Genomic DNA, 22587 nt, shown 5'->3' with positions numbered 1-22587 from the left:
TAAAATCATTGCAGAAGCCGACAGGATATGAGACATGGTTTACATACAGTAAACCATTGCATATCAGTTCGATTTACATATGTCCCTAACTAATAATGTTATTAGTGAGTGTGTATGTGTGTGTAAAATATTGGAGCTGTAGGTGTTAAATTAAAGAATTCATGGAAAAAAATTGCGTGGGCTCCCGCGCAATTTTCTCTGCCAGAGAGGGAAAGCCAGTGACTGAGGGCAGATATTATTTGCCTAGAGAGGATCCATGGTTATTGCCCCCTCCGGCTAAAAAACATCTGCCCCAGCCACCCCAGAAAAGGCGCATCTGTAAGGTGTGCCAATTCCAGCACTTAGCCTCTCTTCCCATTTCCCTGTAGTGGGTGGCATATGGAGTCATAAGGGGTTAATGTCACCTTGCTATTGTAAGGTGATATTAAGCCTGGTTAGTAATGGAGAAGTGTCAATAAGACACCTATCCATTATTAATCCAATAATATGAAAGGGTTAAAAAAACAGACATTAATAAAGTCTTTTAATGAAATAATTAAACACAAATTTTTGCCATCTTTATTAAACTCCCAATCCAAGCGAAGCCCTTGTTCTCCTGTAAAAAATCGAAAATAAAGAAGCTACTATATCCCATACCTATCCGCCGTACAGTCATGTCCCACGCTGCAATCCATCTCAAGGGGTTAAATAGTTTACAACCGGGAGCGGTGCAAATGCTATCGCCCCAGCTGTAAACCACTGCAGAACAAATAAAAAGCTGATCTGAGTAGCGTGGGAAAGTTTCTGAACATTTTCCCACGCTGCAGAGTTCACCGCGGTTCATGCGGGGAGTCTGCACAGCCTCAGTGACTACCGCTGACATCACTGAGGATGCCCAGAGGCTCTGCCTGACCTGAGGTGAACTCGGCAGTGTGGGAAAATGTTCAGAAACTTTCCGACACTACAGAGTTCATGTCCGATCAGGCGGGGAGGCTGCGCAGACAGGTTTTCATTCATTCCTCATTGGTTTATTTATTTAAAGACTTTATTCTTAATGTGTGTTTTAACCCTTTCATATTATTGGATTAATAATGGATAGGTGTCTTATTGACAACTCCCATGCGCGGGAGCCTATGCAATTTTTTTCTGTGATTATATTCTTTCATTTAACACCTACAGATCCAAAAATTTACACAGACACACTAATAAAATTAGTAGTCACTAACATATATAAATCTCCCAGATATGCAATGGTTTACTATATGTAAACCATGTCTCATACCCTGTTGGGTTCTGTAATGATTTTACAGAAGCTGACAAATGAATTAACGGCTATTCTGCTATCTATCTCTCTCAAATATATATATATATGTGTGTATGACATATACTGTGTGTATATATATAAATAAATATATATATATATATATATATATATATATATATATATATACACTATGTGTATATATCTTGTCTATTCTAACCTATTCTATTCTTTACTGTATGCGGCATCTGCCTGCTTTTACGATATCTATATATCTATCTATATATGTTTTGAAGATTATTTTGTTTTAAAACGATGTGTACATTTTTTTTTACAATGCTATTTTAACATGAGATTTAACATAGAGAGAACTGCTGTATGTAAAACCTCATGTTAAAATCGCATTGCATACGGAATGCATGTGCATGTCATATGGATGTTCTGTGGAAAAATCGCACGGAAATGGCATTACACTCGCATATCAGTCGTCCGTTTTTTCGTCCTGGAAATGGGATCTTTTTTTCTCACAAAGGGGTATGTGCCCTTAAAGTGAACCGACCCATGCAAGAATAGAAGCCTGGCTGCTCAACTGCAACCAGGTGTATTATTCTCTGAAGAGCTGGCAGCGTTTCAGATAAAATATACTTTAAAGATCCAGAAGGGGATCATAGGGTGGGACAAGACTAGTTCTGCTCCACAGCACGTAGGTGACAGGTCTCTCCCTATGTACACGCAAAAGAGAGACCTATCAATCACCTGCCGCAACACTGGGACACGCCGACTGCGGGCAGTGCTAGACTAGTCTTGACTGCAGCTATGGTCCCTGGCCGACTCTTCAAAATATATTTATGTATAATATGCCTGGCTGCGGTCGTACAGTGAGGCTGCGATTCATGCTGCCCACGATATGGGCAGCATGAAAAGCCTGACAAATTCCCTTTAATAATGTAACTGCTGCCACAAAAGTTTCTTTTCACAGGACACAAATAAGCAATGTAATTAAAATATAAGCTCATTTGCAAGTAGTCTTCCCAAATGACCACAGGATAGCACTACCCCACCATGTGTGTTACATACTCTACATAGTCCCATTTTCAGTGAGACTTTTAAAATGTCTATTACCATTATGTGCTTCTTTTTAGTGGTGATGTAATATTAAAAAGGTATCTTTTACATTTAGACATGTGTATCCTTTCTTTGCTTATATGCTCTTCCAAAGCAATTCATATTTACAAGGGAAAATTTATCCCCAACGCCTTCAAGTTTTATGATTCTGATCCTGTACTAACCCACAACTGATATTTTCCTATTTTGCAGCTCAGGAGGGTTTTAAAGATACCATTTTAAAATTTTAATTTTAAAATGAGAAGAAAAATAAAATTTGTACAACAGAATGTTTGGGGGATTTACTATCCTTTACCTGCCATTGATTTCCTGATTGAGCCTGGACATAAGCAGTAGGAATGCTTCTAAAAGTGTTTTTTATTGGCGCTCCACCTATGACACCCAAATCACCAGCACTTGTGGAATCAGCAGTCACAGCCATTTGGTAGGGTGTATAATTGTACAGATTGTTGTAATAGGGATAGAGTGGAGTTTGATAGAAGCTACTGTAGTAAGGAGGATCCACAACACAATCAGAAGTGCTGTCCACATGACCTCTGCTGGTAACTGGAGGGATATCTTGAGCAAGAATCTTGTTCTCTGGAAGACACAAGAAAAAATGCTTTAAACATTTGTAATATTTGAAACAAAAAAAACAATAAAAACAATTACATGTTGACAGCATGTAACATACCTACTGTAAAAACCGTTTACATGAAGCATTAACCTGTCAAAACCTAATGGAAATGATAACCTTCCCTGCATGACATAGAAATGTCCTTTTTTTTTCTCAAAATTTGAATGAAAGATTTAACGTGAATCAGTTATTCATACACTTGCTCATTTTATCCAATGGTATTGTGAAGCCATGTAATATTGCTTTTTAACCCCTTTGAGATGAAGCCTGTTTTCACGTTCATGACCGGGCCAATTTTTACAATTCTGACCACTGTCCCTTTATGAGGTAATAACTCTGAAACGCTTCCATGGATGCCGGTGATTCTGAGAAGGTTGTCTCGTGACATATTGTACTTCATGTTAGTGGTAACATTTCTTCGCTATGACTTGCGATTATTTGTGAAAAAAAAACAACAGAAATTTGGCGAAAAAGTTCGCAATTTTCAAACTTTTAATTTTTGTGCCCTTAAATCAGAGTCATATTGCACAAAATACTTATTAAATAACATTTCCCACATGTCTACTTTACATCAGCACAATTTTGAAGGCAAAATTTTTTTTTGTTAAGAAGTTATAAGGGTGAAAATATGACCAGCAATTTCTCATTTTTTCAACAAATTTTACAAAACCATTTTTTAGGGACCACATCACATTTGAAGTCACTTTGAGGGGTCTATATGACATAAAATATATAAAAGTGACACCATTCTAAGCTGCACCCCTCGAGGTGCTAAAAACCACATTCAAGAAGATTATTAACCCTTCAGGTGCTTCACAGGAGCTGAAGCAACGTGGAAGGAGAAAATGAACATTTAGGCTATGTGCACACGTTGCGGATTTTGATGTGGATCCACAGCATTTTTGGATGCGCGGAATTGCATCAAATCCGCTGTATAGTGCACAGCCAATGTTAATCAATGGGAATCCAGAATTGCTTTGCACATGCTTCAGAAAAATCCACGCGGATTTGCAGCATTTTATTTTCCGCAGCATGTCAATTCTTGATTTGCAGTTTTGCTGCGGAGTTGCGTGCAAAAACCGCTGCAGATAGGGAGGAGGAAGAGTGTGTGGGCGGAGACTATGTGTGGGCGGAGACTATGTGTGTGCGGAGAAGATGTATGAATGTCTGCGGGTGTCTGTGTGTATCTGTGTGCGTGTGTCTGCGGGTTTGTGAGTGTGTGGGTCTGTCTGTAGGCAGGCATAGTCTGATGGGACTACTAGTCCCATCCGGCTATGTCTACTGTCACATAGAACAGTGACAACATTAGCCGATGATGGGATAGTAGTAGTCCCATCATCCGGCTACTGTGTTGAATAGTAAAAAAAAAACACCAAAAAAAACCACATAAACACATACAGTACACATACTCACAAAACAGCTAATGCCCGACGCCCTCGATCGCCTGCAAAAAAAATAAAATAATAAACCAACAGTATACTCCCTGTTCCAATGTAATCCATTTAACGAGTGTCCCACGACGATCTCCCGTGTAGAGCTGTCACATCAGGAGATGTGACTATTCTACAGGGCCCGGTGACAGTGACCAAAGGTGATCCTCCCGCAGTGAATCACTCCGCCGCCTAGAGGTCACCGGAGTTCATGCTGTCACTTGCGGCACCACAGTGTGAGAAAATTCTCACGCAGCGGTAGTGCCGTAAAGTGAGAGCACAAACTCCGATGAACTACACTACGCGAGTATTATCTCCGGTCTGGTGGCCCAGAAGTGGCTTATACTGTAGAGTAGGGACTCATCAGAAGTAGGTAACCTTGCCGTGGTTGATGGGCATACATGAATTGGCCAATTTTGCGCTAAGAACCTTCATTTTCATCTATTACTGTAAGTAAAAAAAAAAACTTTTTCAAATTTTTTTCAAGATTTTGAGTAGTATAATCTAAATTGAATGTTTTTAAAGGTAATCTGTCACCTCATTTTTCGCATTTACAGTGCCTTGCGAAAGTATACGGCCCCCTGGAACTTTTCAACCTTTTCCCACATATCATGCTTCAAACATACCAAATGTAAACTTTTGGTGAAGAATCAACAACAAGTTGGACACAATTGTGAAGTTGAACGAAATATATTGGTTATTTTAAATTTTTGTGGAAATTCAAAAAGTGGGGTGTGCAATATTATTCAGCCCCTTTAACTTAATACTTTGTTGCGCCACCTTTTGCTGTGATTACAGCTGCAAGTCGCTTGGGGTATGTCTCTGTTAATTTGTACATCGAGAGACTGAGATTCTTGCCCATTCTTCCTTGGCAAACAGCTGGAGCTCAGTGTGGCTTGATGGAGATCGTTTGTGAACAGCAGTTTTCAGCTCTTTCCACAGATTCTCGATTGGATTCAGGATTCTTTTCTGGACTTTGACTTGGCCATTCTAACACCTGGATATGTTTATTTGTGAACCATTCCATTGTAGATTTTGCTTTATGTTTGGGATCATTGTTTTGTTGGAAGACAAATCTCCGTCCCAGTTTCAGGTCTTTTGCAGACTCCAACAGGTTTTCTTCAAGAATGGTCCTGTATTTGGCTCTATCCATCTTCCCATCAATTTTCACCTTCTTCCCTGTCCCTGCTGAAGAAAAGCAGGCCCAAACCATGATGCTGCCACCACCATGTTTGATAGTGGGGATGGTGTGTTCAGGGTGATGAGCTGTGTTGCCTTTACGCCAAACATTTCGTTTGGCATTGTTGCCAAAAAGTTCGATTTTGGCTTCATCTGACCAGAGGACCTTCTTCCACATGTTTGGTGTGTCTCCCAGGTGGCTTGATGCAAACTTTAAACAACACTTTTTATGGATATCTTTGAGAAATGGCTTTCTTCTTGCCACTCTTCCACAAAGGCCAGATTTGTGCAGTGTACAACTGATTGTTGTCCTATGGACAGACTGTCCCATCTCAGCTGTAGATCTCTGCAGTTCATCCAGAGTGATCATGGGCCTCTTGGCTGCATCTCTGATCAGTCTTCTCCTTGTTTGAGATGAAAGTTTAGCGGGACAGTCTTGGTAGATTTGCAGTGGTATGATACTCCTTCCATGTCAATATGATCACTTGCACAGTGCTCCTTGGGATGTTTAAAGTTTGGGAAATCATTTTGTATCCAAATCCGGCTTTAAACGTCTCCACAACAGTATCGTGGACCTCCCTGTTGTGTTCCTTGGTCTTCATGATGCTCTGTGCTTCAAATAGAACCCTGAGACTATGACAGAGCAGGTGCATTTATACGGAGACTTGATTACACACAGGTGGATTATATTTATCATCATTAGTCATTTAGGACAACATTGGTTCATTCAGAGATCCACTTCTGGAGAGAGTTTGCTGCACTGAAAGTAAAGGGGCTGAATAATATTGCACGCCCTACTTTTCAGTTTTTCCATTTCCACAAAAATTTAAAATACCCAATAAATTTCGATCAACTTCACAATTGTGTTCCATTTGTTGTTGATTCTTCACCAAAAATTTACATTTGGTATCTTTATATTTGAAGCATGTTATGTGGTAAAGTTTGAAAAGATCCAGGGGGCCAAATACTTTCGCAAGGCACTGTATTGCTTGTGGAATTTTCTGCACAGATTCTTCCTCTCTTGGCAGAAAAATCAGCTGAAAATCCATGCGGATTTGATGCGTTTTTTTCATGCGGATTTGTATGCGCTTTTGAAAGCTAAATAAAGATATATTATTTAACAACAAAAAAATGTGATGTCATTTCCTTGTCCAAACTCTTCTTTTACATACTCCATTGAAGACCATAACATTACATACCATGTTCACATATGTTTAAACACAAAAACAAATATAAGTTAATATTAAATATAGATAGATAATACCAAGCCCGATGTTTAGTAATGAACATAATAAAATGGTACATAAAGAGTTAAATAAAAACACATACACACAAAATCTGTGTGAAACGCAATCCGTTTAATTAAAAAAAAATGGAAAAAAAATTGCATGGGCTCCCATGTAATTTTCTTAACCAGCTGAGGGAAAGCCAGCGACTGGGACAGATGTTTAGAGCCTGGGAAGGGGGTAATACCCATGGATCTTCCCAGGCTATTAATATCAGCCCTTAGCTGTATACTTAGACTTTACTGGCTATTAAAATAGGGGAGCCCCCCAAAAATGACGTGGGGTCCCCCTATAAATAATAACCAGCAAAGACTATGCAGACAGCTGCGGGCTGATATTAATAGCCTAGGAAGGGGCCATGGATATTGCCCCCGGCTAAAAACATCAGCTCTCAGCCACCTCAGAAAAGGCGCATCTCTAAGATGCGCCAATTCCGGCACTTAGCCTTGCTCATCCCTCTTGCCCTGTAGAGGTGGCAAGTGGTGTAATAGTTGGGGGGTTCATATCACCTTTGCATTATTTGGTGACATCAACACCACAGTTTAGTAAAGGAGAGGTGTCAATAAGACACCTATCCATTACTAATCCTATAGTTGTTACATGTTAAATAAAGACACAGCCACAATAAAGTATGTTAATGGAATAAAACACAACACAGTATGCCATTGTTATTATTATTCCTAATCCATGTGAAGCCCTCGGTCTCCTGCCCAAAAAAATACTACCTCTTCCAATGTAATAACGAGTGTCCCACGACGATCTCCCGTGTAGAACAGTCACATCGGGAGATGTGACTGCCTTACCCGGCCTCCGATACACTGACAGAAGATAATCGCTCCTGCAGTACATCAGAGTTCGTGCTCTCACTTTACGGCACTACCCCTGCATGAGATTTTTCTCATGCAGTGGTGAGGCAAGTGACAGCATGATCTCCGGTGAACTCACGGCGGCGGAGTGATACAATGCGGGAGGATTATCTCCAGTCACTGTATGCTGTATAGAATGCTGTAGATAAGCCATGAAAGGCAGTGGCCGCATCTTATATCGGCCAAAACCGCTGACAGGTTCGCTTTAAAAAAGCGGTTAAATTTGTCAACCACTTCACTCCCCAGGGCAGCAGCATTATCTTTATTTTTTCATTTTTAAAGGGAACATGTCACCCTCCCCCCCCGGGTGTTTTTAACTAAAAGATCCACCTTCAGTAGCACTAAGGCTGCATTCTGTTAAGGTGGCTATTCCGTTTCTGACCACCAGTAACGCCGAAATATTAACTTTTATAAATAGGTCCTCATACCGGCATTCTGTCCCATAGGTATGGAGTCTCCCCCTGAAGCAACTGCCTCCCCGTCATCAATCATGTCTCTGTAGCACCTGGGCCCCGCCTCCCATAGCCGTCCATCATGTCCCTGTGCTGCCGTCTGTGCCCCGCCTCCCATAGCCATCCATCATGCCCCTGGTCTGCCGTCTGTGCCCCGCCTCCCATAGCCGTCCATCATGCCCCTGTGCTGCCGTCTGTGCCCCGCCTCCCATAGCCGTCCTTCATTGCCCTGCTCTGCAGTCTATGCCCCGCCTCCCATAGCCGTCCATCATGCCCCTGCTCTGCCGTCTGTTCCCCGCCTCCTTCTGTCTCCTATGTCGGCGCCTGCTCTGTGAAAACAGTTCTCAGGCATGCGCAGTGCACGCTGCCCGTGAACTGACATCAGACGATCACACCTGCGTGTTGTGGAGGCCCCAGATCCTGCCCCGCAGTGTGTGTGCTATGATGTATTCACACTGCGGGGCAGGATATTGGGCCTCCACAACACGCAGGCATGATCGCCTGATGTCAGTTCACGAGCAGCGCGCACTGCGCATGGCCGACAACTGTTTTCACAGAGCAGGCGCTGGCATAGGAGACAGAAGGAGGCGGGGCAGGGGCATGATGGACGGCTATGGGAGGCGGGGCACAGACGGCAGACCAGGGGCATGATGGACGGCTATGGGAGGTGGGTCATAGACGCTACAGAGACATGATTGATGGCAGGAAGGCGGCTGCTTCAGGGGGAGACTCCACACCTATGGGACAGAATGCAGGTATGAGGACCTATTTATAAAAGTTAGTATTTCGGCATCATTGGGGGTCAGAAACGGAAGAGCCACCATCACACAATGCAGCCTTAGTGCTGCTGAAGGTGGCTCTTTTAGGTAAAAACGCCCGGAGGGGTGACAGGTTCCCTTTAAGAACTTTCTCTACCATCTCCCCCCTTTTCAGAGAATTTGGAGGGATGTTTACGCCAATGAGTTGAAGATACTGATACGAGGGGGGTGCTCTGTTGTTTTTTTTTTATAAGAACTACTTGTACTTTGAGATTTAAAGTTGTAAAAGCCGCTAGTTTTTATGGAGTCTGATTTTTCTCACTTTCATTCATGTTTTTATACCTAGATTTCCATTCTACTAGCGTTTAAAGGTTAAAAAAATGTATAGATTGTTCATAGTGTCTGTGTACTGATCACCAATCCAATGAAACCTGGTAAAAAAAAACAAAAAAACTGAGCATTGTAGATCTGACATTGGCTTCATTTATTACATTATCTCAAAAATCAGGAAATGGAGAAACAAGCATAACTATCGTTTTAATTTTTATTTAATAAATAGAGTTGAGCGATACCGTCCGATACTTCAAAGTATCGTATCGGATGGTATCGGCCGATCTTTAAAAAAAGTATCGGTATCGCCGATTCCGATACCGGAAGTCCCATTCAAGTCTATGGGACTTCCGGTATCGGAATAAGAAAAACCCTTTCCTGCCCTTGTACAGCCTCTCTGGGGTCTGTACGGGCCTTTCGGGGGGCTGTGCCGGCCTGCCAGGGGGTCTGTGCAGGCTCCGGTGGTCTGTGCCGGCCTGCCGGTGGTCTGTGCAGGCTCCGGGGGGCTGTGCCGGCCTGCCGGGGGGCTGTGCCGGCCTGCCGGGGGGCTGTGCAGGCTCCGGGGGGCTGTGCCGGCCTGCCGGGGGGCTGTGCCGGCCTGCCGGGGGGCTGTGCCGGCCTGCCAGTGGTCTGTGCAGGCTCCGGGGGTCTGTGCAGGCATCGTCCGATGGGACTACAAGTCCCATCGGGCGATGCCTGCTACCATGACAGTGATTGACACATTAGCCAATGATGGGACAGTAGTAGTCCCATCATCCGGCTAATGTGTTAAATGTAAAAAAAAAAAAAAAAATTACATGCTACATACATACAACATGCATACTACATACATGCTACATTCATACTACATACTACATACATGCTACATTCATACTACATGCAACATACATACTACATATATACTACATGCATGCTACATACATACTGCATGCTACATACATACCACATATATACTACATACATACTACATGCATGCTACATGCTACATGCTACATACATAACACATATATACTACATGCATGCTACATACATACTACATGCTACATACTACATATATACTACATGCTACATACATACTACATATATACTACATGCATGCTACATACATACTGCATGCTACATGCATGCTACATACATACTACATACATACTACATGCTACATACATACTACATACATACTACATGCATGCTACATGCATGCTACATACATACCACATACATAACACATATATACTACATGCATGCTACATATATACTACATGCTACATACATACTACATATATACTACATGCATGCTACATACATACTACATGCTACATACATACTACATATATACTACATGCATGCTACATACATACTGCATGCTACATGCATGCTACATACATACTACATACATACTACATGCTACATACATACCACATATATACTACATACATACAATACATTCATACAATACATACATAGACATACAGTACATATAACATAGAGTAACATACTTACCAATACTTGTCACATTGTTCCCCGAAGCCATTGTCTTTCCGGAATAAATATTAACATAACAAACCACAAAAATACTCACCCACGATCCGAAGCAGTCCACGAGTGTGTCCCACGACGATCTTGGGTAGAGAACGGCAGCATCAGATGATGCTGCCGTTCTCTACGGGCTGCAGGAATCCAATGACGGAAGGTAGGTATCCTTCCGCACTGTATTCCTCCGCCACTTAAAAAAAAAAAAAGTCCCTAGTCTCACTTTATGCCATTGCTGTGTGTGAAATTCCCACACAGCAATGGCATAAAGTGAGACTAGGGACTTTTTTTTTTTTAAGTGGCGGAGGAATACAGTGCGGAAGGATACCTACCTTCCGTCATTGGATTCCTGCAGCCCGTAGAGAACGGCAGCATCATCTGATGCTGCAGTTCTCTACCCAAGATCGTCGTGGGACACACTCGTGGACTGCTTCGGATCGTGGGTGAGTATTTTTGTGGTTTGTTATGTTAATATTTATTCCGGAAAGACAATGGCTTCGGGGAACAATGTGACAAGTATTGGTAAGTATGTTACTCTATGTTATATGTACTGTATGTCTATGTATGTATTGTATGTATGTAGTATATATGTGGTATGTATGTAGTATGTATGTAGCATGCATGTAGTATATATGTAGCATGTATGTAGTATGTATGTGGTATGTATGTAGCATGCATGTAGCATGCATGTAGTATGTATGTAGTATGTATGTAGCATGCATGTAGTATGTATGTAGTATGTATGTAGTATGTATGTAGCATGTATGTAGTATATATGTAGTATGTATGTAGCATGTAGTATGTATGTAGCATGCATGTAGTATATATGTAGCATGCATGTAGTATGTATGTAGTATGTATGTAGCATGCAGTATGTATGTAGCATGTATGTAGTATGTATGTAGTATATATGTAGTATGTATGTAGCATGCATGTAGTATGTATGTAGTATATATGTAGTATGTATGTAGTATATATGTAGTATGTATGTAGTATATATGTAGTATGTATGTAGTATGTATGTAGCATGCATGTAGTATATATGTAGCATGCATGTATGTATGTAGTATGTATGTAGCATGCAGTATGTATGTAGCATGTATGTAGTATGTATGTAGTATATATGTAGTATGTATGTAGCATGCATGTAGTATGTATGTAGTATGTAGCATGTATGTAGTATGTATGTAGTATATATGTAGTATGTATCATGTAGTATGTATGTAGCATGCATGTAGTATGTATGTAGTATTTTTTTTTTTTTTTAACATTTAACACATTAGCCGGATGATGGGACTACTACTGTCCCATCATTGGCTAATGTGTCAATCACTGTCATGGTAGCAGGCATCGCCCGATGGGACTTGTAGTCCCATCGGACGATGCTTGCACAGACCCCCGGACATCAGCACAGCCCCCCGGCAGGCCGGCACAGCCCCCCGGCAGGCCGGTACAGACCCCCACAGGGTGCACAGACCACCGGCAGGCCGGCACAGCCCCCCGGCAGGCCGGCAGAGACCCCGGGCAGTCCACACAGCCCCCCGGCAGGCCGGCACAGCCCCCCGGCAGGCCGGCAGAGACCCCCGGAAGGCCCGAAATGACGGCGCATCATGATGCGCACACACCGCGCATCATGATGACGTCAGGCCGTCAATCAACTGAACTTCCGATTCCGATGCCGAATTCCGATATTGAAAAAATATCGGAAGTCGGTATCGGAATTCCGATACAGCAAGTATCGGCCGATACCCGATACTTGCGGTATCGGAATGCTCAACACTATTAATAAATCAATAGTACACATGAAAATAACCAACTTTGTAATATATCTTATCAGATAAATCTGCTTCTTTCTCTTCCTGGACTGATCTTTTACTGTCAAAATTCTCAATTTATGTGTAAAATCTGTTTTCAGTGAAGACAGATTTTTACATTACTGAGATACGAGATGGCAGTTGGAACTGATAGGATTATATATAGAGGAGAGGGGAAACTCCAATTCATCAAAGCTTTCATGAGAGAATACTGGTGTAAAATGTTTTCAAAAGAAGCAAATTAGTTTTAGTGCAACGCAAAGTACGTAAAAATGTAATGACTTTTGATGTTTTTAAACCAGTTTGAAGCAGCTCTGCCAAAATAGTTGAATCTGAGGAGTAGCCAGGATGGGTACCCATTAATTTCTGCAAAAGTACCAATGTTTCTTATGTCAGAAATGCTACTCGAGTTCCTGACTTGAGCAGCATTTGTGGTGAGACGAACGTCACTGAAAAGATGCGCCAAATTCATTAAAGGGAATCTGTCACGCCTTTTATGAGATATCATATAATATCATTCAATTGTGTGTCACATAAGGATTCTATTAGTACTTTTGCTTCCCCCTGACCCCGCACCTTTCATGCATAATTACCTTTTTTTATATCGATTCAGATGTATGTAAACTGTCTTGCTCTACACAAGAAGAAATGCGTAGAGCAAGACAGGGAGGAGGGAGCAGGTGAATAAGCCCCTCCCAGCGGACCGGACCGCGGCAGTTTACATACATCTGAACCGATATAAAAAAGGTATTTATGCATGAAAGGTGCTGGGTCAGGGGGAAGCAAAAGTACTAAGAGAATCCTTATGTGACACACAATTGAATGATATCATTATATGATATCTCAAAAAAGGGGTGACAGATTCCCTTTAAGTGCCTGTCACGCACAGTGCACGAAAGACTAAGTGCAACACGAAGGGATAAGGGGAAGGGAACCCAAAACTAGGGAAGAGAGGAGTGGAGACCCCTAGGCAGATCTATCGATCCCCCCCGGTACCTCCGCAGTCCCTACATCCCCCAGTGAATTCCCCCGGTGTCTTCTTCCGGGATGAAAATGGTAGGCGCATGCACAGTGCGCCCGCCGAGATCTGCTGGCTGGCACCCGGCAATAATAGGAAATTTTTCATGTTTCATTTTCAAAAGTTTTGCCAAATTTCCGTTTTTTTCATAAATAAACGCAAGTTATATAGAAGAAATGTTATCACTAACATGAAGTACGATACAGTATGTCACGAAAAAACAATCTCAGAATCAGTGGGATACGTTGAAACATTCTAGAGCTATAACCTCATAAAGTGACAGTGGTCAGAACTGTAAAAATTGGCTTAGTCATTATTGTAAGTACCAAGTTGGCTGTCACTAAGGGGTTAAAATAAAGATGATAATAAAAAATTTAAAAAATACACATGTGGTATCAATACATCCCAAAAAAATTGTATTTCTCAAAATACAAAAAATTATTAAACTGACTGGAAAATGTTGGAAACAATTCAAAAACATCAAAATTGCGTGGGTTTTTTTAGTGGCTGCAATTCTACAAAAAGTGCTTGAACAAATGATCAAAATGCTATATGTATCCCAAAATGATATCAATAAAAACGTTTCACCCTGAAAAAAACAAGCCCTAACACAGCTTCATCGGCTGAAAAATTAAAACATTATGGGTGGCGAAAAATGGTGACACAATCAAATAGCTTTTTATTTTTTTTTCCACAGCTAAAACAGGACATGTGTGGTATCGAGGTAATCATACTTATGAGGAAAATCATATTGTGAAGTCACTTTTACCACGCAATCTATGCCATAAAAACAATTCCCCCAAAAAATTGTCTGAATTGCTTTTTTTTTTTTTCACACTTTCATAGCACAAAAACAAGCCCTCATATGTCTATGTGGACAAAAAAAATAAAAAAACTTATGACTCTTGGATGAAGAGGGAGAAAAACGAAAATGCAAAAAGGAAATTGGTCATGTAGGAGAAAAACTTGACTAAATAAGATTACAGCGGTAGAAAGGGAACGTCTATGCAAGCATTTGCAGTCCAAGTTTGGTGTTAACAGGAATATTTGTAAGATCTATGTGGAAGCAGAGATTATTGGAAGGTTATGAATCCTTTTCATTGACGATACAAGTGCTTATTGTTTGCACAGAACATCGGGGGAAGCATATCATTTCTGATACCCCTTGTGCCTTGGCTGTCACTCCCTTGGCTGGCACTGCAAGGTTGTTAGGGCAGCGCTTGTGTTCAACACAGATTGTAAGGTCACGCACCAGCCTTGACAAGAAACAGCAGAACAATTTGTGCCTCCCACAGGACAATGGTGACAGGAATAAACTCCATATCTGACGTTCATTTATGCTGACAACACATATTCTTTCATATATTTTCACATAGTATTCAAATGTTTTGAAAATGTTTTATTTGTTTCCTTATAATTATATAAAAGGCACCAAAATATTAGAGAGGTTTCTGCGGAGGAAAAAATAGGACGTGAAAATGTACATTGACAGTTTTTCTCATATGTGCTATCCATGCTTTTCACATATAGCACTCATGCCTATGATAGTCTATGGGGGCAGTTTACATGTCTGGTTTTCCTTTTTCCTCAGACCAAGTGGTCCACACAAAAGCACAGAAACTTGTCCAATATGGTTCCAAGTGTCACACAACTGTTTGATGTGAGAATGTTAAGAAACCTCCATCAGTTTTTTTTCATCTGAGAAAAACTGATGAAGCACTGACTAAAACTCTGAAAGCTGTTTCCATGAAGATCTTTGGTGAGTTTTCGATGCTGCAGATCTTCTATACCTTTTTTTTTTTTTCACTGCGTTTTTATCGCGCTTTTGACACTGCAGTTTTCATCTACTTGATGTCTTATATCTATATACTAGCTGATTATCACAGCTGACACCCGTCACAATGTGTCAGGGGCGGTCACGGCCCGCCACCGACACGTTAACCCCTTGCACACCACGATCAAACACAATCGCAGTGTACCGGGGGTTAAAGGGAAGCATCGGCAGGGAGGGGGCTCCCTCCGTGCTTCCCTGAGCCCCCCACATCAGCGCAATGTGCAGCGAATCCAAGATGGCAACGGGGACCTTCGCGGGCCTGCAGGGAGCTGACTTCCTCAGTGCCTGCAAGGCGCAGGCATGAGGAAGTCTGCGTCAATGCCTGTGACAGATCGCTGATCTGTCACAGTGAGCTGTGATGTGACAGATCAGCGATCTGTCACAGGACAGTGATGTCCCCTCTGGGACAACCTAATAAAGTTAAAAAAAAAAAAAGTGTAAAAATAATTTTTAAAAAATCGCTAAATAAATTAAAAAAAAAAATATTCCCTAATAAATTCATTTTTTGGAAATATAAAAAAACAATACAAGTGCACATATTTGGTATCGCTGCGTCCGTAACGACCCGCCCTATAAAACTGTCCGATTAGTTAACCCCTTTAGCAAACCCCTTAAAAAATAAAAAACGAAGCAAAAAATAATGATTTATTATCATACTGCCGAACAAAAAGTGCAACAACGCACGATCAAAGAGACGCATATAAATATCCATGGTACCGCTGAAAACGTCGTCTTGTCCCGCAAAAAACGAGCTGCCACACAGCGTCATCAGCGAAAAAATACAAAAGTTATAGCTCGCAGAATAAAGCAATGCAAAAATAATAATTTTTTACACAAAATTGTTTTCATTGTATAAAAGCACTAAAATATAAAACAAGACATAAATGAGGTATCGCTGTAACCGTACTGACCCGAAGAATAAAACCGCTTTATCAATTTTACCGCAAGCAGAACGGTGTAAACGCACCCCCCAAAAGAAATTCATGAAACGCTGGTTTTTGTTTATTCTGCGTCCCAAAAATCAGAATAAAAAGCGTAGATAACAAATATACACCGGCGCTCCCTGATGCAACTGATAGTGGATATGTGCAATACAGCCGCTGCTGGCGAATGTCCTGGGTCTGTGCACACCCAGGAAGAATAGTAACAATAAATAGAAAATATATATTACACCTGCGCTGGCTGACTATATCCCGTAATGACACCTGAATAGGTCATAAACAAGTACTTACTTCGTATAAACTGTAGGGCTGCGAGTGGATCCAGCGTGCGCCACGTGTGGAGGTGAATGTACCACGGTGTGACAGGAGACGCAGCACCAAGGAGGCGTCCCTCCTGTGGGCAGTGGTGCGGGAGCGTCTCTAAAGCTGACAGCCGCTGGGCGCGCTGAATGGTGGCGGCGCGCTCCGGCCGAGAGGCGCCGCCGGCGTGCAGCGGCTGAGAGGGAGGAGATCAGGGGGGGTTTTCCACTGTCTGGGCACATCAGGTGCTCTCCAAACGCAACATGGCATCTGATCTCAATTCCAGCCAATTCTGCGCTGAAAAAGTCAAATGGTGCTCCTTGCTCCTTCCCTTTCAAGCTCTGCCATGCGCCCAAATAGTGTTTTATCCCCACATATGGGGTATCAGCCTACTCAGGACAAATTGCAAAACAACTTTTGGGGTCCAATTTCTCCTGTTGCCCTTACGAAAATAAAAAATTGGGGGCAAAAATATAATTTTTGTGGAAAAAAATATGATTTTTTTTATTTTCACGCCCGGGCGTTATAAACTTCTGTGAAGCACTTGGGGTTTCAAAGTGCTCACCACACATCTAGATAAGTTCCTTAGGGGGTCTAGTTTCCAAAATGGTGTCATTTGTGGGGGGTTTCCACTGTTTAGGTACATCAGGGGCTCTCCAAAGGCAAAATGACACCCGCAAACCATTCCATCAAAGTCTGCATTCCAAAACGTCACTACTTCCCTTCCGAGCCCCGACGTGTGCCCATACAGTAGTTTTCTCCCACATATGAGGTATCAGCATACTCAGGACAAACTGGACAACAACTTTTGGGGTCCAATTTCTCCTGGTACCCTTGGGAAAATAAAAAAATTGGGGACTAAATGATCATGTTTGTGGAAAAAATACGTTTTTTTTTATTTTCACGCCCGGGCATTATAAACTTCTGTGAAGCACTGGAGGGTTCAAAGTGCTCACCACACATCTAGGTAAGTTCCTTGGGGGGTCTAGTTTCCAAAATGGTGTCATTTGTGGGGGATTTCCACTGTTTTGGTACATCAGGGGCTTTCCAAAACGCGACATGGTGTCCGATCTCAATTCCAGCCAAAAACGTCAAATGGCACTGCTTCCCTTCCAAGCTCTGCCATGCGCCCAAATAGTCGTTTACACCTACATATGAGGTATCAGCGTACTCAGGACATTTTTTTTGTGAAAAGTTAAATGTTCATTTTTTTTAAATATTCAAAAAATTCCTTTCCTGTGAAGCACCTGAAGGGTTAATAAACTTCTTGAATGTGGTTTTGAGCACCTAAAGGGGTGCAGTTTTTAGAATGGTGTCACTTTTGGGTATTTTCTATCATATAGACCCCTCAAAGTGGCTTCAAATGTGATGTGGTCCGTAAAAATAAAATGGTGTTGCAAAATTGAGAAATTGCTGGTCAACTTTTAATCCTTATAACTTCCTAACAAAAAAAAAAAAATTTTGGTTCCAAAATTGTGCTGATGTAAAGTAAATATGTGGGAAATGTTACTTATTAAGCTTTTTGTGTGCCATATCTCTGTGATTTAAGAGCATAAAAATTCAAAGTTGGAAAATTGCGAAATTTTCAAAATTTTCGCCAAATTTCTGTTTTTTTCACAAATAAACACAAGTTATGTGAATGAAATTTTACCACTAACATGAAGTACAATATGTCACGAGAAAACAATGTCAGAATCACTGAGATCCATGGAAGCGTTTCAGAGTTATTACTTCATAAAGGGACAGTGGTCAGAATTGTAAAAATTGGCCCGGGAGTTAACGTGCAAACCACCCTTGGTAGTGAAGCTTGATAGTTAAGCTCGAACAATTTATTAGGATCAGAAGGGACCACGACCCCTAGATATTTCAATGACTCTCTTTGCCATTTAAATGGAAATTTATTCATGATTTAAAGGACCTCATTCTGAGAAAATGATATATTTAAGGCTTCTGATTTGGAATAATTGACTTTAAAATTACTAAGTGATCCGAACCTATCAAATTCTTTTAAAATCATTGGAAACGATATTTGTGGTTGTGAGATATAAAGGAGGAAATCATCTGCATACAGAGCTGTTTTATAAGAGTTAGGTCCTATCGTGTATCCATGAATATTGATATTATTTCTGATAGAGTTTGCTAGGTGTTCCATTACCACTACGTAAAGTAATGGAGAAAGTGGGCAGCCCTGTTTGGTTCCATTGTTGATCTTAAATGGGCTGGATAATGAACCATTTATTCTAACTCGCGCTGTTGGACTATTATATAAGGCTAAGATTTTCTGTAGAAGGTGAGGACCTAGACCTATCTGTCTCAAGGCTTCCTCCATAAACCCCCAATGGACTCTATCGAAAGCCTTCTCTGCATCTACAGATAAAGGCCTAGTGGTGTGGAGCTAGTTTTTCCCTTGGAGATGATAAGTAATGTCTTAATAGTATTATCCCGGGCTTCTCGTCCTTTGACGAATCCCACCCGATCATTATTGACCAGGGAAGGAAATAAAGGGGCTAGCCTCTCAGCTAAGATTTTTGAAAATAATTTAACGTCCATGTTTAAGAGAGAAATCGGCCTAAAGTTGGCAATTATTGAAGGGTCTTTACCTGGCTTAGGGAGCACACTAATGTGTGCTTCTAGAGACTGGGGAAGAAATCCAGTACTTTCATCAATAGCATTGAAAGTTTTTGCCATTATTGGAGAGAGTTGTTCCCTAAAGTTTTTATAAAACGCCGGTGTGAATCCGTCTGGACCAGGGCATTTACCCGACGGAGAGGACCGTATTGCCAAATCGATCTCCTTTATTGAAATCTCCTCCTCTAAAGCTTTCAGAGTTGAACTACTTAACACAGGTAGGGATGTTTCCTGAATGTATTCTTTTATCTTATAGGAGAGGTCTAATGGGGGCATATCTGCGAATTGGTTCTTAATGTTGTATAAATTCTCATAGTAAGACTGAAAGAGATCCACAATTTCTTTTGGGTTGTGTGTATCCCTGCCATTTTGTTTTTTAACAAACGGAATAAATGCAGCTGACGCACGTGGATGGAGCAGTCTGGATAATGGTCTCCCGCACTTGTCCGATAGGTCATAGAAAAACGTTTAGATTTTCCATGTATAGAAAATATTTTTTATCTAAAGTTTCTCTTAATTCATTTCTTTTTTTTTTGTCAAGTCAGCAAGCATGGAAGCAGATAGTTTGTTTGTGTGAAATTTCAAGGGAATGAATTTGCTGTAATAATTCATCCACTTTCTGAGCTCTCTCTCTCTTTAACCTAGAACCATGCTTTATCAGAATCCCTCTCATAACGCATTTCAAAGTCTCCCATTGCAAGGGAGCTGAAGTTTGGTCAGATGCATGTATTTGGATAAAGGAGCCAATATTCAGCTCTGAAGCACAAAGTATCCTTGATAAGGTTATTATTCAATCTCCAAGTCCAAGAACGTTGGACCAGAGATGGCAGAGATAAGGACAGAAAAATCGGAGCGTGGTCCGACCACAGAATGTCTCCGATTGTGTCCTTGGGTTGCCAGGACAAAGCATGGTGGCTCAAGAGAAAGAGGTCGATGCAGCTATAAGAATTATGTATATGAGAATAATATGTGTAATCCTTCCCCTGAGGATTCATTATCCGCCAAACATCGGTCAGTCGGAGGGCATGGAGAACCCCTTTAAGAGAACGCAGCTGTCTCACCGAAACAGTTTCCCTCCCAGAAGAAGAGTCTACCTTTGGGTTCATTGTAACATTGAAATCTCCACCTGCGATCAGTGTACCTTCTGCGAAATTAGAAAGTGAGGTTAGGAACGCACGGCATGCTGGAATCTGGCCCTTATTAGGAAGATACCAGTTAGCAATTGTGTATATTGAGTCTGCAATTTTTATCTTGAGAAAGATATATCTACCCTGTATGTCTACAAGTGTATCAATAAGAGAAAATGCTAATGACTTATGGACTGCAATGGAGACACCTTTGGACTTTGATTCAGGATTTGTGCTATGGAACCAGGTGTTGAAGTACCTATCTTTTAACTTAGGAACGTGATTAGATTTAAAGTGTGTTTCTTGTAACATAAGAATCTGGACTTTTTGTTTATGCATAGAGTAAAGAATCTGAGAACGCTTCTGAGGGATATTAAGACCTCTAACATTCAGTGAAAAGAATTTGACTGAGTTCATTTCACGGACCAGAAATAGGGTTTGAGAAAAGACCGGTAAGAAAGAAAATAAAAATATAAACAATCGGATAGGAGACTTTCCCAACCGCAAAGAAAGTCCTCAAAGAAAAGGACTGATAGGGGGAAATATAAAATTCCACACCCATCTAGCGGAATGTAGATCCCCTTAGTGGAAGCGCGCTTTCCATAGAGGGTAGCTCCCCCTGGGATCAAACAGCAGACCCACAATAACACATTAAACTGGTAAAATAACTAACATGTGAAACTCATATCACTTCACCAAATCTTGAGCACCCAGAACGTATATAGGTGTATCTATATATTGCTGAATCAACTAATGTAGAAATCCCAGAATGTTAAGCATTAATCACATAGAATCTCTACTAAAGCCTTTTTTAGGAAACCCCATTTTTCTATGTTAATCCTGTAAACCTCTTACATAGGACAGGAGAACAAATAGAAAGGCAAGCAAATGAAACAATAACATTTAAGTGAAACTTGTCAATCTGGGGTTGGAGGGCCCATTTCCTCTGTATTGCGATCCCAGGTTTTCATGCCAAAGTTGCGGTTTCTCCTTCTCTAGGGATGAGGCATATTGTCCATTCCTAGGCCTCTAGGTAGGCCTGGCCATTCGGATGGAGAAATCTGGACTGAAGGGATTCCCAGACCATTAGTGAACATCGGCAAGTCTCCCAGAGTACGTAAAACATGTAAAGTTCCAGACAGTCTCACTTGAAGTTTAACCCCTTCCTGACATGAGACGTACTATCCCGTCCATGGGACCCGGGCCCCTATGCCCATGGACGGGATAGTACGTCTACCGCAATCAGCGGCGCCCACGTGGTGAGCGCCGCTGATCGCGGCCGGGTGTCAGCTGATTATCACAGCTGACACCCGGCACAATGTGTCAGGGGCGGTCACGGACCGCCCCCGACACGTTAACCCCTTGCACACCGCGATCAAACATGATCGCGGTGTACCGGGGGTTAAAGGGAAGCATCGGCAGGGAGGGGGCTCCCTCCGTGCTTCCCTGAGCCCCCCACGGCAGCGCAATGTGCAGCGCTGCTGCCGGGGGCTCCTTTCCTGCAGGCCCCCGAATCCAAGATGGCGACGGGGGCCTTCGGGGGCCTGCAGGAAGCTGGCTTCCTCAGTGCCTGCAAAGCGCAGGCATGAGGAAGCCTTCTGCAGTGCCTGTGACAGATTGCTGTCACAGTTGATCTGTCACAGTGATCTGTGATGTGACAGATCAGCGATCTGTCACAGGACAGTGATGTCCCACCTGGGACTATTTAATAAAGTAAAAAAAAAAATAAAAAAAGTGTTAAAATAAATTTAAAAAAATCGCCAAATAAATTAGAAAAAAAAAAAATATTCCCCCAAATAAATCCATTTAAAAAAAAACAAAAAAACAATAAAAGTACACATATTAGGTATCGCCGCGTCCGTAACGACCCGCCCTATAAAACTGTCCCATTAGTTAACCCCTTTAGCGAACCCCTTAAAAAATAAAAATAAAAAACAAAGCAAAAAATGATTTATTATCATACCGCCAAACAAAAAGTATAATAACGCGCGATCAAAAAGACGCATATAAATATCCATGGTACCGCTGAAAACGTCATCTTGTCCCGCAAAAAACGAGCATCCACACAGCATCATCCGCAAAAAAATAAAAAAGTTATAGCTCGCAGAATAAA

At 41.6% G+C, this 22587-nt stretch overlaps 1 protein-coding gene across 1 annotated transcript in view; it reads right to left on the bottom strand.

The window, feature by feature from the left end:
* DMRT1 (doublesex and mab-3 related transcription factor 1) overlaps nt 1–22587 on the bottom strand; it is a 317866-nt gene that overhangs the window by 189165 nt on the left and 106114 nt on the right. The window contains exon 4 of the mRNA XM_073554127.1: nt 2661–2944. Within this exon, the coding sequence (XP_073410228.1) occupies nt 2661–2944 (284 nt within the window). The remainder of the gene's footprint in view (nt 1–2660; nt 2945–22587) is intronic.

The sequence above is a fragment of the Dendrobates tinctorius genome, unplaced genomic scaffold (genome assembly GCF_039654945.1).
Source record: "Dendrobates tinctorius isolate UK_male_01 unplaced genomic scaffold, ASM3965494v1 ptg000207l, whole genome shotgun sequence".
NCBI lineage: Eukaryota > Metazoa > Chordata > Amphibia > Anura > Dendrobatidae > Dendrobates > Dendrobates tinctorius.
The sequence above is the reverse complement of the archived record's forward strand: the minus strand, read 5'-3'. Positions and strand labels throughout refer to the sequence as shown.